The sequence below is a fragment of the Pogona vitticeps genome, chromosome 1 (genome assembly GCF_051106095.1).
Source record: "Pogona vitticeps strain Pit_001003342236 chromosome 1, PviZW2.1, whole genome shotgun sequence".
In the NCBI taxonomy this organism is placed as follows: Eukaryota; Metazoa; Chordata; class Lepidosauria; order Squamata; family Agamidae; genus Pogona; species Pogona vitticeps.
The window spans coordinates 5,582,845-5,600,906 of record NC_135783.1 but is presented as its reverse complement, the minus strand read 5'-3'; the positions used below and the strand labels follow the sequence as shown (position 1 = coordinate 5,600,906).

At 45.6% G+C, this 18,062-nt stretch overlaps 1 protein-coding gene across 1 annotated transcript in view; it reads left to right on the top strand.

The window, feature by feature from the left end:
• Positions 1–14,796, top strand: part of XKR6 (XK related 6) — a 165,795-nt gene extending 150,999 nt beyond the window's left edge. The window contains 2 exon segments of the mRNA XM_078381815.1: positions 7,970–8,166; positions 12,602–14,796. Of these exon segments, the coding sequence (XP_078237941.1) occupies positions 7,970–8,166; positions 12,602–13,566 (1,162 nt within the window). The 3' untranslated portion in view covers positions 13,567–14,796.
• The last annotated feature ends 3,266 nt before the right edge of the window (positions 14,797–18,062 follow it).

Genomic DNA, 18,062 nt, shown 5'->3' with positions numbered 1-18,062 from the left:
CATAAGTTCCACCGACTGAAATGAGCCTAAAAGCTGGACAGTTCAGAAAGATGACAGGGGGAAAATTATAACCTTGTAATGTGGTCCTGGAGGAAAGCTTTGCAGATACCCTGGACTGCCAAAAAAAAAAAACCCACAAACAAGTGGGTCCTAGACCACATCAAGCCTAAACTATCTATGTAGATGAAAATGAGCCTGTTTTACTTTAGGCATTTCATGAGAAGGCAGGATTCCCTGGAAAAGACAATAATGCTAGGAAAGGTTGAAGGCAGCAGGAGAAGAGGAAGACCCAAAGTGAGATAGGTTTACTCCCTAAAGGAAGCCAGAGGCTTCCGTCTACAAGAGCTGAGCAGGGCCGTTGAGGAGATGACATTTTGGAGGTCTGTCATTCACTGGGCCACCATAATGAGCTCAAGTTCCAGGAAGCCAGATTTCGGTTGAATATCAGGAGAAACATCCTAACTGTTAGAGCAGTACGACGGTGGAACCCGGGACCTCGAGAGGTGGCGAGTGCTCCAACACTGGAGACATTCAAGAGAAACTTAGATCATCACCTGGCAGATCTCCTTTGATTTGTCTTCCTGCCTCAAGCAGGGGGTTGGACTGGATGGCCTTAAGAGGCCCCTTCCAACTTCCCTATTCTATGATTCTATGATAGGCTGGAGATGACTTGACTGCACCTTAAAACCAGAACAGGTGAACTGGTACCCAATGATGCTGAATTGTGCTGCCATAGGCATTGTAGGTTTTGTGGCCATGCTGGATCAAGTCTGCTCTGCTCCACAGCTCTCCTCTGGCAATAGCGTTGGGATGGCACAGTTTGGGATGGCACAGCCAAAGGACAAGTGGCTTTAGTATGATTCTATGGTTTTCATGAATCGCTGCTCTTGTTCTGTACTACCTATGTGTGAAAGAGTGGGGTACTGAGTCTGATGTGCAGGTTATTGCCTTGGAGTACAACTGGGATGATCAAGGTTCTAGTCCCTTTGTTGTTGTTTAGTCATTCAGTCGTGTCCGACTCTTCGTGACCCCATGGACCAGAGCACGCCAGGCTCTCCTGTCTTCCACTGCCTCCCAGAGTTGGGTCAGATTCATGTTGGTCACTTCGATGACCCTGTCCAACCATCTCATCCTCTGTCGTCCACTTCTCCTCTTGCCTTCACACTTTCCCAACATCAGGGTCTTTTCCAGGGAGTCTTCTCTTCTCATGAGGTGGCCAAAGTATTGGAGCCTCAGCTTCAGGATCTGTCCTTCCAGTGAGCACTCAGGGTTGATTTCCCTATGTAGCCACAAATTGCCCGGGATGACCTTGTAAAGTGGAAAGATGCTACCTTTAAATATATATAAAGTGGTGCCCTGCATAACGAGCGATTCGTTTAATGACGAATCCGCATAGCGATGTATTTTTTAACAGCTGATTGGCGGTTCCAAAATGGCCGCCGGGTAAAGAAAATGGCCGCCCGCTGTGTTTTCGCGCCCTTTCCTCGCTTACCGGGCAGCGAAAATGGTGGCCGCATGGAGGATTTCCGCATAACGGTGAGTTTTTTGCCCATAGGAATGCATTAAACGTGTTTTAATGCGTTTCTATGGTCTTTTTTGCCCCGCATAGCGACAAATCCACATAGCGACGATTTTTTCGGAACGGATTAACGTCACTATGCGGGGCACCACTGTATATATACAAGATACAAACTAAAATAATTGTGTTCCCCACCACCATCAGGACCTTCTGGAAAGTTCTTCTTCTCATTGTCTTCTTTCCCAGAATTGCATTGATCCTTGTGTTACAACTTTACCTCTTCCTCTTATTAACACAAATTGAATAAATCTACCCCATAGATCATAAAAAAGTCCTTTTTTAAACGTCCCCTTCCTTAACATTTAGGATACAAGTCAATTTATCATTTACAGCAAGATTCCAAACTTCATCCGACCACTCTTCCAGTTGAAATTCAAGTTTAGATTTCCAATTCCTAGCTATAATTAATTTCACAGCAAACAATCAAACGAGTAAGCAATTCTCTAGTTATAAAATCATAATCTTCAGTAACAAATGTGGATAACAAGGCCATTTCTGGATTCAACTTTATATCTTTATAAACAAGACCTCCTTAGTAACTAGTTTCCATTTTTTCCTACCCTCTCATACTCCCACCACAAATGAAAATATGTACAGTACCAATTTTGTTACCACATTTCCAACAAACATTCAAATATTTAGTAGAGTAGACTTCGGTCTAGATGGGCGGGATATAAATTTAATAAATAAATAAATAAATATTTTACTCACTTTAAGTACCGTCTTAAAACTATTTTATGGAAATGTTCTTTTATTCTCAGTGACATATATCGTAATATCCTCATTTTTCCATATCATTTCCCTATCTTCTTGTTTTATTTCTTTTTTTAAAAAAAAGCTTGCCCCCCCCCTGCTTGTTTCAATCCTCCACCCTCCAACTCATCTTCCTCTAACTCCAGAATTATTTTATATGTTTTCCTTATGACACCTTTCACTGAATCATCCTTTTGCATAGCTTCATTGGTTAAAAAAGAATTGTTCATATTCCGTACATTCTCTACATCTATTATTATTTTTGATTCATTCTTTAGTCGGAAGGATGCGCCCTTGAGCTTCTTGGAAGAAAGGGGGGTTCTTGTAAACGTAGCTAAGTAAATCCGTTACATGCACACCATCGCTTTGATTGGCTGTGATCAGGCACCATCATGCCGTCATGTTCACAGCATGATCTCCTGAGTGGCAGGGGCCGTGCGGTGAAAAAGCCCATTTAGGTTTGGAATCCTTCCTCCCCGCAAAAAAAAAAAAAAGCACATCACCTGAGCAGATGGGCACAACGGTCATGAAGAGGCACCCCCCCCCAAAAAAAATGCACAAGGGAGTAAGAGATATGGAGAGCTCTTCCTCCCCGCTGACAAATTTGCTAAGGGAAATCAAAATGCAATGCTTGATGTAGGTTGAAAATGGAAGGGAAAACCTAGAGCTGAGTTCTCTCCTTTGGCAATGTACTCCGTTGCTATCATTGGATCAGATCGCCACCTTGCGGTAAATCCAAATTCCTCCTGCTCTTTGAGGGCTGAACATCACCAATCTGTTTTCCTCCCGTACCCCACCCCAGCCAGGAGATCCCACTGCGGCTCCTGTTTTGTAAACACGACCATGAGTAGTCCTAGATCGAGCTGGGATTTTTAGCATGAATACATTACTGAAACAGCAATGACTACGTTGGCTTGGGCATGTCGTGAGAGTGGCTGGCGGTCGGATTCCAAAAGACCTCCTGTATGGAGAATGAGTGCAGGGAAATGGCCCCAGAGGGAGATCACAGCTGCGATACAAGGAGATCTGCAAGCAGGATCTGAAGGCCTTAGGAATGGACCTCAAAAGATGGGAAACCTTGACCTCTGAGCGTTCAGCCTGGAGGCAGGCGGTGAATCACGGCCACTCCCAATTTGAAGAGACCCTTGTCCAGCAGGCCGAGGCCAAGAGGCCGTCCCAAAAGCAGCAAAATCAGGGAGCTGGACGGGGACAGATTGTGTTTGTCCTCAGTATGGAAGGGACGGTCACTCTCGAATTGGCCTTCTCAGCCACACTAGACGCTGTTCCAAGTCCTCCATACAGAGCATGTGACCATCGTCTCTTGAGACTGAAGGAGGCCTAATCTAATCTATATTTATTTATTTGATTGATACACTGCCACCCCGTTAAGGCAGTGCACGATTCTGGGTGGTTCGCCACGTAATCCAAGAAACACGCATTTAACAATAAATGTCTAATAACGAAACAGCAAAAGAATTGAACCAATCAAAATGTTTTTAAAACCGGTAGCACCTCCGGGCCTTCTTCAGAGTGGCAACTTCTGGCAGGATGCATTGGGGAGAGCAGATGACATTGGGGAGAGGTGCCCCAGAAGGGATCTGAAATCTCAGGGGACAAAATGCTGCTACTGCGGGAAATCTGAGATTTTGGGGTTCATTCATCAGGACACACTGTTGTTGGCCTTTTCGTTTCTCATGCTTGCTCTAGAGTTGCTGGTATTCTTGGTGTGCATGGATTCTGTACGATGCCGCTTGCATACTCAGTGTTTTGCAGTTCCACCTGCCAAGACATCGTTGGGGCCTGCCCCTAAGTACAGCTTTGGACCCAAAATGTTAGGGGGCAGGATGAGTGCTAACCCACTCGTGTAGGGCTCTGCCATGGTCCAATGGGGCCGTCTGCTGAAGCTGAATAGTAAAGGGATATGGGACGGATAAAAAGAGTAACTTAATCATACACAGGGTGAGATCAGATGGCTGAAAAAGGACAGGCCTGGGAAAGTGGGGTGATTCCCCTTTAAAACAAATAATGGGCTCAAGTTACAGGAAGCCAGATTTCAATTGAAAATTGGGGAAAACTTCTTAATTGTCAAAGCTGTACATCAATGGAATACCCATGACCTCAGAAGGTGGTGAGCGCTCCCGACACTGGAGCCATTCAAGAGAACATTGGACAACCATCTATCTGTCAGATCTCCTTTGATGTAGATTCTTGCTTTGAGCAGGGGGTTGGTCTTGATGGCCTTCCAGGTCCCTTCCAACTCGATGATTCTGTGATTCTATGATTCTAACCCTTCTGTCTGCTGGGGAACCGCTCCAGCCTGGTCAACAAAAGCAGAAAGCCCTACAGATGGACCGAGAAGGTCCAGCTTCGACCTGGATTGGGGATTGGTTGGAGCTCATTCCACCAGGCGTCCCATGATCGTCAGGATACTGATCACCCCGAACTGCTCCACAAGCAGGCCAAATTGCGATCTACTTCCCCACGTGATTACACCTTGAATCTGCGGATCTCACAACTAAAGAGGCAACAATGGCTTTGAAGGGCTTTGAAAGAGGATTTGACCAATGTCTGGGAACTGTCAATGGCTACTAGCCACCATGGTTATACATTGGTTCTACAGTATACTCTGTGTAACAGCTTTCGAGGAAACTAGAACACTTGGGTCTTGATGTTAGGCTTGCCCGGGGCAATGTTATATAGGCATCCTTCAGTCTCGAGAGACTATGGAAACATGCTCTGAATCGAGGAGTGTCTTCTCCAGAGCATGAAGCCCGAGTAAAATAGTATGGAGGATAAGCTGTTACCCAAGCAGCAAATCCCCCCTCTCCACATTGCTGAAATGGCCCAGTGGAAAGGCAAGAGCCAATACAACTGGTTCCAGCAACGTCGCAGGAGTTGGCAGAACGACACGAACTGCCTTTGGGACTCCAGCTCCGGATTTTGCCTCTACCGGGGCAATGTGAAAACAGAATAATCATAGAGTTGGAAAGGACCGATAAGGCAGGGATCCAACTCAAGGGGTGATCCAACTGACCCTTGAAGGTCTCCAGTGTTGGAGCGCTCACCATCTCCCGAAGTCATGGGTTCTTCTGTTCTGCTCTAACAGTTAAGAAGTTTTCCCCCTGATACTCAGCCTCAATCTCGCTTCCTGTCACTTGCGCCCATCTTCATGTCCTGCACTCTGGTTGACCAAGAACAGACCCTACCTCTCCTCTGTAGGACCACCTTCCAATTATTTCAAGTTCGCTGTTGTCTCTCTTCTTTTCTCATGGACGAACCTGCCCAGTTCGTTCAGCCTTTCCTCTTAGGGCTTGGTTTCCAGGCTCCTGGAAACGGTGGAATAGATAGACCTGCATTCTGGTCAATCAAAGCTCTTCTAATTTTCTCAGCGTTGCCACTAATTAATAACAATGTCTGGTTTTCTTTTTTGTTGTATGAACTTTTTTTACGCAGCTGCCACTGTTTTTTTTAATGCTTACTTTATTGTCATTAAGGATTTTATTGCTAATTCTTCTATGTTGCCTTGTGAGCTCAGCATGAAGGCGGGACATGTGTATTTTTAATTCATTTAGTCAGTTGATAGAAGTTGCCAGTGAAAAGGAACATCGGTAGAGCCCTGCTGAATCAGGCCAAGGGTCCATCTGGTCCTGTATCTCACCATGGCTCCACCTGACACCTCTGGGATCACACGAGACCACGAGATCCCTGTCTCCCAATCCCCCTCTTCCCCTGCATCTGGCCTTTGGAGGTCCCTTCCTTCGAAGCCTGGAGATTATATACATCCCCATCAGGGCTTGTCACCTGCGATGGACTTTTTCCTCCAGGAATCTGTCCGATCCCCTTTTAAAGGCAACTAGGCCAGGTGCCATCACCACATCCTGTGGCAAGGAGTTCCACAGACTAACCACACGCTGGGCCAGGAAATATTTTCTGTGGTCTGTTCTCACTCTGCCAACACTCCGTTGGAGTGGAGGTCCCCTGGTTCTGTTATTGCGTGAGAGGGAAAAGAGCTTCCCTCTCTCTCCACTTGATCCATCCCCTGCATAATTTTTGGAAGGTTTGGAATACTTTGCTGTTATGCTCAGCAACTATATTAAGTGAAGAGCAAGGCTGAATCGTCACTTTTCTCTCTGCCTGTTACTACAGGCTAACCATTACGGTGGCACCCAATACTTGCCTATTCAGCAACCGGTCCAACAGAGTTCAGGAGACTTACTACAAGGAACCCAGACTCACAGACGATTGTAGCTTCAGGCAATTTATTACCGTGGTGCCTCGCTAGACAGTTACCCCGCATGACAGTTTTTTCGCTAGACATTGACTTTTTGCGATTGCTATAGCGATTCGCAAAACAGTGATTCCTATGGGGGAATTTCCCTGGACAATGTTTGGTCCCTGCTTCGCAAACCGATTTTCACTAGATGATGATTTTGACAGCTCCCTCTGGCCTTGCAAAACGGGTGTTTTCGGGACCTAAGCTTCGCAAGACAGCTATTTAAACAGCTGATCGGCGGTTTGCAAAGCGGCTTTCCTATGGCCAATCTTCGCTAGACAATGACGATTCTTCCCCATTGGAATGCATTAAACAGGTTTCAATGCATTCCAGTAGGGAAATGCTTTTCGCTAGACGATGATTTCGCTAAACAGCGATTTCAGTGGAACGGATTGTCATTGTCTAGCGAGGCACCACTGTACTTTGGTTCTTCAGCTGGAAACATTCTGATCAACTAGAAAGTTGTTGGTAGTCATCTTTGAGAAACATATTATTTTTTTCCGTGCAAATACTTATTTTAAAAAAATCTTGGAAGAAACTTGATTTCGCATAAGCTTTCACAGACTGTAGCCACTTTTTAAGAGGCAAGTGGGCTACAGTGCCTAAAAGTTTGTGCCAAAAAAGCCTTCAAAAACATGTAAATCTGGGCGGAAAGGAAGAGAAGTAGAAAGACACAGAAAGCAGCAGCTCTCTTTGTTTATTTTTTTACAGTAGGACCCCTGTATCCCTGGGAAGTCAGTTCCAAACCTCCTCTGTGTATGCTGAAAAATAGCATGGTCTCTGGCTCTCTCCAGTGGCCATTTCTAGTAATGACATTGTAGAAATATACAGTGGTGCCTCGCTTAACGAGCGTACCGTATAACGACGAAATCGCATAGCGATGGCCGCCGGAAGCCCTGAAATGGCCGCCTGCAGCGTTTTCGCGCCCTGCCCTCGCTTAACGAGGGTGTGAAAATGGCTGCCGGACCCGGGAAGCTTGGCTGAACGGTGAGTTTTCGGCCCTATGGGCTTTTCTGTCCCGTTCAGCGATGTTTCGCCATAGCGAAGGTTAATCCGGAACGGATTAACCTCGCTATGTGAGGCACCACTGTAGCTAGAAAACATTATACATAGCATGGTCTCTGGCTCCCTCTAGTGGCCGGTTCTGGTAACTTCACCTTTAGACATTTATATTTCTAGGAATTTTCTTTTAATATTTTTAATATTTTCAGACCTTGAATAAGTGAATCAGCGGGTGCTGATCCCATGGTACCAGGGTCCTACTTTATAGAAGCGGATGTATCAATATAAAGGAATGAATGTCCATTGTAACTCAGTGGTCTAATCTGCTTACAAGTATCCCATTCTGTCTTCCTTGCTTCCAGGTATATCCGAACCATGTACCTGGGGATCCAGAGCCAGAGACAAAAGGAACACCAGCGGCGCTTTTACTGGGCTATGATGTACGAATATGCAGACGTCAACATGCTGCGTCTCTTGGAAACTTTCCTCGAGAGCGCCCCCCAATTGGTGCTACAGCTCTGCATAATGATCCAAAAGAACCGTGCAGAAACCTTACCTTGTAAGTAGCGTGATCCAGGGCGTCCATCTCTCTGCCTCCATGCTTCGCTCTGCTTGATTCATTGTCAATGACCCACAACAACGACCGTTCCTGCCCTGATATTTCTTCAATGTACAGTGGTGCCTCGCACAGCGAGGTTAATCCGTCCCAGATTAACCCTCGCTGTGTGAAACATCGCTGAACGGGGCAGAAAAGCCCATTGGAAAGCATTAAACAGTGTTTAATGCGTTCCAATCAGCTGCTGTACTCACCGTTCAACGATGTTTCTCCGATGGCCGGCAGCCATTTTCGCGCCCTCCCCTCGCTGAACGAGGGCGCGAAAATGGCTGCGGTCAGCTGTCCGGCGGGTCCAAAATGGCCACCGGAACAGCCGAAATGGCCGGCCGCAGCATTTTCGCGCCCTTGGTAAGCGAGGGGAGGGCGCGAAAATGCTGCGCGCAGCCATTTCGGCTGTTCCGGCAGTGTTTTCACGCCCTCCCCTTGCTTACCAAGGGCGTGAAAACGCTGCGGCCGGCCATTTCAGCTGTTCCGGCGGCCATTTTGAAGCCGCGGAACAGCTGATCGGCAGGTCGCAAAGCGAAGGTCAGTAAGCGAACCGCTTACCGACCTTCGCTCTGCGATTTTCGCCCATTGGGGGCATCGCTATGCGATCGCATTAGCGATCGCAAAAGTGTCACCGTAGAGCGAATTCATCGCTCTACGGGGCGCTCGTTGTGTGAGGCACCACTGTATTGGAATACTTCCATGGGTTACGGGGTGTAGTCAAGAAGAGGTAAGGAATATTGATCAACAAGGATGTGTCATCAAGACAGCCTGTCACAAACACACAACGTTCTGAAAGGTGAAAATGCACGCACCTCGCCCGGCCAGGGAGAATCATCCTGGAATTACTCACGGGTGGGAACAAAGTCCCAACACAACCAGAAGGATGCCAGATCAGAAGCAGCGCACGCCATCTTAGGAGATGGGGGCAACACTGATCTGTTCTGGCCACCGTGAAGTCCTGTGTTTCCATTCACCCAGTTTCTGGTGCATAGCATGGTGAAAAGATGTGTCAAGGAAGGAAGGCATACAAAGGGTGAATAGATGTCTCCTCAATCTTCTCCTTTGGTGCTGACCATTTCCTCTCCAAGAAGGGAAGGCAGAATGAGGTTGACCATCTTGGGGCCAATCCACAGCACTTTTTGGTAGGAAAGATGCTAAGCCAGTGGAGGCAAACCTTTTTCGGCTCGAGTGCCCAAAATTAGGAGGTAGGGAAGAAACCAATGGCTGCCGTGCCGCCTGGAAGACCAGAACCGGAACAGGAAGTGGCAGTTTCAGGGGGAACCATGGGGACGGACAGGAAGTTGAAGGGGGAATCATGGGGACGGACAGGAAGTTAAAGGGGGAATCATGGGGATGGACAGGAAGTTAAAGGGGGAATCATGGGGATGGACAGGAAGTTAAAGGACCCCGAACAGGAAGAGAAAGGGGGAATCCCAGCTGCAGCCACTTCATAAGGTTTGTCGTGTGCCAGAAGAAAGGGCTTCGTGTGCCAGCTGTGGCACGCGTGCCATAGGTTTGTCATCACTGTAGCTAGGCTATAAGCCTGGAATAACATTGTCCAGCAGAATAGAGATGGTCCAACTCTGCTTCCTAAGCAGGGTCGGACAGGAGGCCTTCAACGAGTTGTCCTATTCTGCTCAGTTTGTAAGCAAGTGTGGGTGGATTTTCTATCAGGACACTAAAAATTACAGACATAAGCTAGCCTTTAGGCCCAATAGGGACCTTCATCTGGCAGAGCACCACGGAGCTGTTGATGATGCCAGAAAAACTCAGCGGTTCCGAAACTGATGCCCAGGCTTCTTGGTGAAAAATCAAGTTTCAAAATGGGAGCTAGAGATTCAGGATGTCACTTCCAGCGGTGTGGATTGGAACGTCTCGGCCAGTCTTGTTAGATAAAGGCTCACCCGTCGACCAGCAACCTCTGAGCCCTAGATCGCACTATATCAAAACACAACCTTTCTTTTCTTTTCTTTTATGTTTTTACCCTGCCTTTCTCCTCAAAAAAGAACCCAAGGCGCCTTACGTTGTTAAAAGACAATATTTAAAAGCCGTACAGTAAGTGTACAAATATTTTTTTTTAAAAAAAAACACAAATACAATACTAAAAACGGTCAACAAAATCTACCACCACCACCCCCCAAATGGTCAAGAAAGAAAGAATAAGACCTTCTGCAATTATCTTTCGTAAGTGCGCAGTCTAGGTCAAGGACATGGATAGCTGGAGGAATCCTAAACGAAAGAGGTGGATTTATGCATGGGAACCTGAGGCTGAAATATACATTTTGCTAAATGTAACCACCTTAGGAGGCTGTGAGTTTTGACACTGTAAACTAGGAATGGGCAAACGGTGGCTTAAGGGCTGGGTTGCAGCCCCGTATATGTTTTTAGGGTGTTTCCCAAGGTCGCCTTGTCAGAAAAAAAGGAAGGACCCTTGTATCCACAGTGGATTGGTTCTGACCCCCTCCCCTGTGGATGCTGGAAAATGTGGATTATAGTGAATGCTAGCACCCTCTGGTCAGATTCCGAAAGATCGCCTGTATGGAGAATGAGTGCAGGGAAATCACCCCAGAGGGAGACCACAGCTGTGATACAAGGATATCTGCAAGCGGGATCTGAAGGCTTTAGGAATGGACCTCAACAGATGGGAAACCTTGACCTCTGAGCGTTCAGCCTGGAGGCAGGTGGTGGAATAATGGCCTCTCCCAATTTGTAGAGGCCCTTGTCCAGCAGGCCGAGGCCAAGAAGCAGTCCCGAAACCAGCAAAATCAGGGAGCTGGACTGGGGACAGATTGTGTTTATCTTCAGTGTGGAAAGGAGGATCACTTTCGAATTAGTCTTGTCAGCCACACTAGACCCTGTTCCAAGACCTCTCTCTTCAGAGCACGTTACCATTGTCTCTCGAGACTGAAGGATGCCTGTTAGAAATCCTTAGACATACATACGTATTTCTATGATTTTTCTTTTAATATTTTTAATATTTTCATACTGTGGCAAGGTGAATCCACACATACTGATCCTGTGGATAAAGGGGTCTTAGTGTATTGACCAGAAACATGAATGTTTTCCTGACAGAAGCAATAGTTCTGTACCCCCTCCGACTCATTCCCGAACGGAAAGGAAGTAGACACTTTTACTTACTTTTACTTTATTTAGATTTATACCCCACCCCTCTAGACAAAGTCTGCTTGGGGTGGCTTACAAAAAATGATAAAATGATATAGTTATTAAAACTTAAATAATACGAGCAACTAACTAGTGGATATATACATTATCAAGATGGGAAATTAAAGAAGCGAATCAATTAATTGACTGGAGGGAAGGCCTGCCTAAAGAGCCAAGTTTTTAAATGGCTTTTAAAAACACCCAGTGAGGGAGCCAGGCGGATTTCCATTGGTAGAGTATTCCACAGCCGAGGGGCCACCGCCGAGAAGGCCTGGTTTCTTATTTTTTCCTTCCAGGCCTCTCTCGGCGTAAGGCCCCTCAGCCATCCCTCCCTGGGTGGGAGAAGGCGATCTGCAAGGTATTGAGGTCCCAAACCCTTTAGGGTTTTATACGTCATCATTAAAACTTTGACATCAATGCGGAAACGAATGGGTAGCCAGTGCAGAGCAGCCAGGGTGGGGGAGATATGCTGATATTTCCTCACCCCACTAAGGAGACTGGCTACCGCATTTTGCCCCATTTGAAGTTTCCGCATCAATCCCAAAGGCAGCCCCACGTAGAGTGCATTACAGTGGTCTGATCTCGAGATTACGAGCGTGTGGACAAGAGTAGTGAGCCCCCCCCATCAAGATATGGTTGCAGCTGGGCGATCCGCCACAGGTGAAAATAGGTGGAGTGGACCACGGATGCTACCTGGGTTTCCATGGTAAGCGCCGGGTCCAGGTGTATCCCCAAGCTGCGAACCTCACTCTTTGCAGTGAGGGTCGACCCCCCAAAAGAGAGGGAGTCACCCACGCCGCTGATGGAAGGACCACCCACCCTCAAGACCTCCATCTTGTCCAGACACTTCCTGTTTTTCCCCTCCCTTCTCAAGAGCAGGGAAGCCCACCATGAGTCTCGGCAGCAGAAAATTTGCTCCTGGACTCCTAGAACTTGTCCACCCTTTCCGTAAACTGTCATTGATGACATGAACATCACTTCCTGCCTCCATAGGTACAAATTCCATGGAAGTGGAGACCTAGCCGTTGTTACAGCATGGGCATGCTCCCGTAGCTATTCAAGAAACTGTTTATTTCTTTCTCTTTCTTCCTCCTCTAGATCTTTTTGGCAATGGCCTGCCTTGTAAACATGCTCCACGCCTGCCCCCCAGGATGATGATGTACACAACTGCGCCCCTTAGTCCCGTGCTTCCCGTTTAACTCTGTGGATTTCTGTGTTCTTCCGGCAGGTGTGTCCTCTGTGGCCTCCCTGATGTCCCTGGCTTGGGTGCTAGCGTCCTATCACAAGCTCCTTCGGGACTCTAGGGATGACAAGAAGAGCATGAGCTACAGAGGGGCCCTTATCCATCTCTTCTGGCGCCTCTTCACCATCTCATCCAGAGTTATCTCTTTTGCCCTCTTTGCTTCCATCTTCCAGCTCTACTTTGGGATTTTTGTCGTGGTCCACTGGTGCGCCATGGCCTTCTGGATCATTCATGGCGGGACGGACTTCTGCATGTCCAAATGGGAGGAGATCCTCTTCAACATGGTGGTAGGGATCGTGTACATCTTCTGCTGGTTTAATGTCAAGGAAGGCAGGACCCGATACCGAATGTTTGCCTATTACACCGTAGTCTTGACAGAGAACGCGGCCTTGACTCTCCTTTGGTATTTTTACAGAGATCCTGACACCACTGACTCCTACGCTGTGCCAGCACTTTGTTGCGTCTTTCTTAGCTTCGCCGCCGGGATCGCGCTGATGCTCTTGTATTACGGCATCCTGCATCCCATGGGCCCGAGAGCTAAGATTTTTGCCAGCTCCTGTTGCGCCGAATTGCTCTGGGGCATACCTTTGCCCCCTGACGTTGAACCTATGGATCCTCAAACGCCCGGGTACAGGGCGGACCAAGTAACGCCCACCAGAGTGGTCACGGAGCAACAGGAGGAACTTACTGCTGACACTTGCTTGCCCGTTTTCCAAGTGAGGGCCATGGTGCCATCGACTCCGTTGGGGAGACCTTACCATCCAGAAGGCCCTCTCATTAAAATAGACATCCCAAGAAAGAGGTACCCGGCTTGGGATGCCCATTTTGTAGACAGGAGGTTGAGAAGGACTATAAACATTCTCCAGTACGTCACCCCCACTGCTGTAGGAATTAGATATAGAGACGGACCTCTCTTGTACGAATTGCTACAGTACGAATCTTCACTTTAAAAGCTCCTTTAAACACAAACCCACATACACAGGAAACAAACACACACACATACACACACACACACACACACACACAAAACTCAACATACGGTCACAGGCAAACAAGCAGCAACAAAAAAAAATTAAGAGAGGGGATTTGGGGTGGGGGGTGTGCGGGGTTAATTGTTTACGGTCAACACGGCTCATGAAACTAACCTTCCAATAAGTTTTCTTTCTGGTTGCAGTATGTATTTAAACAGCAGCAAGCAGCAACAGCAGCAACAACAACAACAACAAAAAGAGAGAGATCCTCTATGTTTTTGTAAGTAAAAACAAAAAAAAAAGAGAAACGTTTATTTTGTTTTTTTACGCACAGGAGAAAAAAACGACGACGCAAACCAACCAGTGTTTCAAACTTCCACGCTTTAGAGGTTGGGTCAAACCTCCGCCTCTGAGTTTTATACCTTACACCACGTGTAGAACATTATCATAGGGATTGGTGCTGATTGAAAAATAATAATAATGCTAATAATTTAAAAAAAATAAAACAAAACAAAACAAACAAAACCTTCAACTGCCTTATGCCCTTAGGTGCTGAGTTTCATTACGTACTGTCACATCCCTCATGCAAAACGGTTTGACGATTCTAAGGAGAAAAAAAAATAGATATATGTTTCCATAAAGAGAGAAAGATATATATATACACACACACCTACACGTGTGGATATATAGATATATAGATATATGTATGTATATAATCTAAAAATTTGAAACCTACGCAAAAGAATCAGACGGGGGAAAAGTAGCATTTTCTTTCACTCAACTGACGCAGACGCGGTCAAAACGAGTTCCCCTGGTCGAAAAAAAAATGACCAAGTTAGGTTTGAAAAGAGGTCATGACTGTATTTTGATAGAACAATATTTAAATTCCACATCTTCAGACCCAGTCTGGACTGTGTTTATAATGTTAGGACTGCACCTCTGATGCAGGGGGTTGGGGGGGTGGAGGGAGAGGGAGGTAATTTACAATTTGCAATTCACAGTACTTAGCTTGAATCTCAGGGTGTGATCTTAATTTTCCAAGCCACGCCAATTGAAAGCCAGCTTTTGACTTGCGCCCGTGGTCAAAAGCCCCGCTCATTGAGGGTGAGCGATTGGCACGCTCTGAGAGGCTAAGCTTTGGAGGTGACCCAGACGGTTCAAATGGAGAGCGCAAAAAAAAAAAAAAAAAAATCATCATCATGCGCTCAACAGGTTCCCAGACTAAGATCTCTTTTCTTCCGTTGAACCGAATGGGAAGCCGTTGTGTCTTCACATCAGATTTTTTTTTTCTGCCGAAAGAGAGGATTTTTGAATTAGGGTGTCAGTCTCTGAAAGCGAGCCATTTCGTTGGTTTTCGTTGCAACGAATAATTGGGTTTGGTCATCTTTGGGACAGAAAAAGGTGTCTGTTTGATTTCTGGAAACAAATTTTTAGATGGCCTTTAATTTTTAAACAAAATACTGTACCAAAAAAAGTATATCTATATATCTATATCTATATATAGATATATAGACATATATATAGATATATATATAAACCAAGAGCTCAAGATATATATTTTTAAGTTCCATAATGATTTTCCTTCTCCTCCCAACCCCACCCAACCATTCTCAGTCTTAATAAAACTCAGCATAGTAGCAAAAAGAACGTCAGTTTAAAGGCACAGCACTTAAGCCCTGAGCGGCAAACGGGATTTGACCCGCAGGGATCATTTTAAGGCTACCAAGGTGGGAGACACGAATTGAAGCTGTAACGATGTATCTGATTTATTTATTTATTTGTTTGTTTATTTTGTACGGGCCTTAAAGTGATCTTACGGAGTTCTGTGATTTGTTCCTGTTTTCTAACAAACAAACGTAAAAAGGAAAACGGAACAGTCAAGATGGCGGGTTGAACTTGATGTGTTTCTGGCAACAATTTGGTGCTTACTCTTTCTCTTGTTTATTGTTGTGATGGTTTAGCCAAAAAAAAAACAACCACTTGAGTTTGCTCGTTTTCTGGGGAGCCGCCAACAAACAAACAAACAAAAACACTGGTTTCCGTGGTGCCCCTTCCGTGTTGATGCGCCTACGAAAGGAAACGGACATCCAGACGACAGGACTAGCGTAGGATTTCAACCTCAACATTTTGACCTCGGCTCTCGCAGGAATGCTAAGAAATTAGAACTCTTTGTTGAAAATCTATTTGATGTCTGAAGGTTTACATGGGGTTGTTTTCTTCTGGTTTGAAATGGCAAACTGTGCATATCTTTTTTTCCCCCCATTGGAAGACTATTGTTTCTTTAAAGGGTTTTCATCTTGGGCATCTTTTCCGTCCCCCTGCCTTCATGACTGAGGTGTTAAAAAAAGGGGAACAAGCAAACCGACACAAAAGGGGTTTTTAATTCAATGAAAGTGAATTGCTTTCTTCTGTGTATAGGTGCATTTTGTTTTTTTACAAGAAAAATCAGAAATACTGTAAAATGTTTAAAATGGCAAAAAAAAAAACCCACCACCCTCAACAACACCCCACAACCCAACACAATGACACCCAAATCAATCCATTTTAAATATGAAATCATCGGGGGGGGAATGTCTGCAATGGTGGTAGAATATATGTGATTGTTAAGTTTAATTTGCAAATACGTTGTTCAAAAAAAATCATGCCGGTTGTAATTTTTTTTTCTCCTTTAATATCTTAAGCTGAACGGTTTTTCACCTGAATATACCTGAGGAAGAAGCAACGATTACAGTGAAAATATGTGTTGCTAGGATATTATTATTATTATTATTATTATTATTATTATTATTATTATTATTATTATTATTGTTATTATTATTATTATTATTATTATTATTATTATTATTATTATTATTATTATTATTATTATTAAATTATTGCAGCATTTCTCAGTGTGCTTTAAAAAAACATGGAGGATTTATTACCAGATGCAACCATGTCCTAATGTATGTAGGTGTATTTTGTTAAAAGCCACTTTTTCACCGTTCTCAGGGCAATTATTCATTATTTTGCGTCTAGCACCTCTGGGCTTCTTGCTATGATTTCCCCAACGACTATATTTTAGAGGTATCTTCTGTTTTGTTTTATCATCTCCAACGGCTGTGCTCTTTTGCTGCCTTTCTTTTCTGGCCATCTCCTCTAGCTGAGGGTCTCCATCTCTCTGCTCAAGCGCTGTCTGGAAGCTTTGTTAAAGAGCCACTCACATAGACTGGAGTTCTTCAGATTTTAGACGGCTAGCCAGTTAATCCTCAAACGGATGGGGATTTTTGTGCACTGTTTCTACAAGTGCCAAGCCCAAGGGCCCACCTATGAGAAGGTTTCCCATGAGAAAACTGAGCGCGAAAAGCCGTATATGCCCTTGCTCTCCCACAGGTAGCACATAGAGTCATAGAGTTGGAAGAGACCACTGAGGTCATCCAATCCAACCCCCCGCCATGCAGGAAACATCCGTCAAAGCACTCCCGACCGATGGCCGTCCAGCCTCTGCTTCAAAACCTCCAAAGAAGGAGACTCCGCCACCCTTTGAGGCAACCTGTCCCACGGCTGGACAGCTCTGACCATCAAGAAGTTCTTCCTAATGTTCAGAAGGAATCTTTTTTCCCATTGTTTGAAACCATTGCTCCATGTCCTATTCACAGAGGATTTAAATATATTCTCACAGACACAGACAAAGACTACTGTTGTCCCCATTGGTGCTTCTGGTCTAACCCTCTTTTCCCGTTCTGCTTTCCAGTCCAAAATATAGATTGGGTTTCCACCAGAGGGGGACACCTTCCAACCTCCAGTGCCAAAAGCTAGTCTCCCAGCAATGAAAGGTGAATGGCTGCTCCAGGAAACCTCCAGTAGTGGAAATCCACCTTTTAAATAGGTTGTAAAGACCCCCTCGGCTCCACTTGGCACCAGAAACAACCAGCTTTCCCCATTCCCACACCCCCCCCAAAAAAAAACTGGAAGTGGATCAGCGTCTATTTGTGGTTTTGCTTTGGAACGTTTTGTGGGGAAAGTCTTGGCGACTCCAAGAAGACCCCAGGGATAGAAACCTTGCCAACGGTGCCCAACTCTTAAAGACTGGTGACTTGGTGGCCTTCATTATTGGCCAGAGATCAAGGCCATCAAGGCCATTATGAAATGTTGGGGCGACAGCAAGTGCAAGAGAACCAGAGTATGCATTCTCTTAAGGCACGGTTATGATCCGTTGGGTGGGCGGGATAGCTCCGTGAGTTGGAGTCCCCAGAGACTGGGGGTTCAATTCCCCGGGAGAAAAGCCAGCCTGTGTGGCCTTGGGCAAGATGCACAGTCCCAGAGGACATCCAGAACAAGGGGATCGTAAAACTACTTCTGAATATTCTATAGGTAACTCCTGGCTATAAGTGTCGCTCTAAGTCAACACCAATTTGTTGGCTTATCATTCTCATGATCATTTTAAATAGCATGCCTTCACGCAGGACAGGATATTGCAGAATAAATAAATAGGG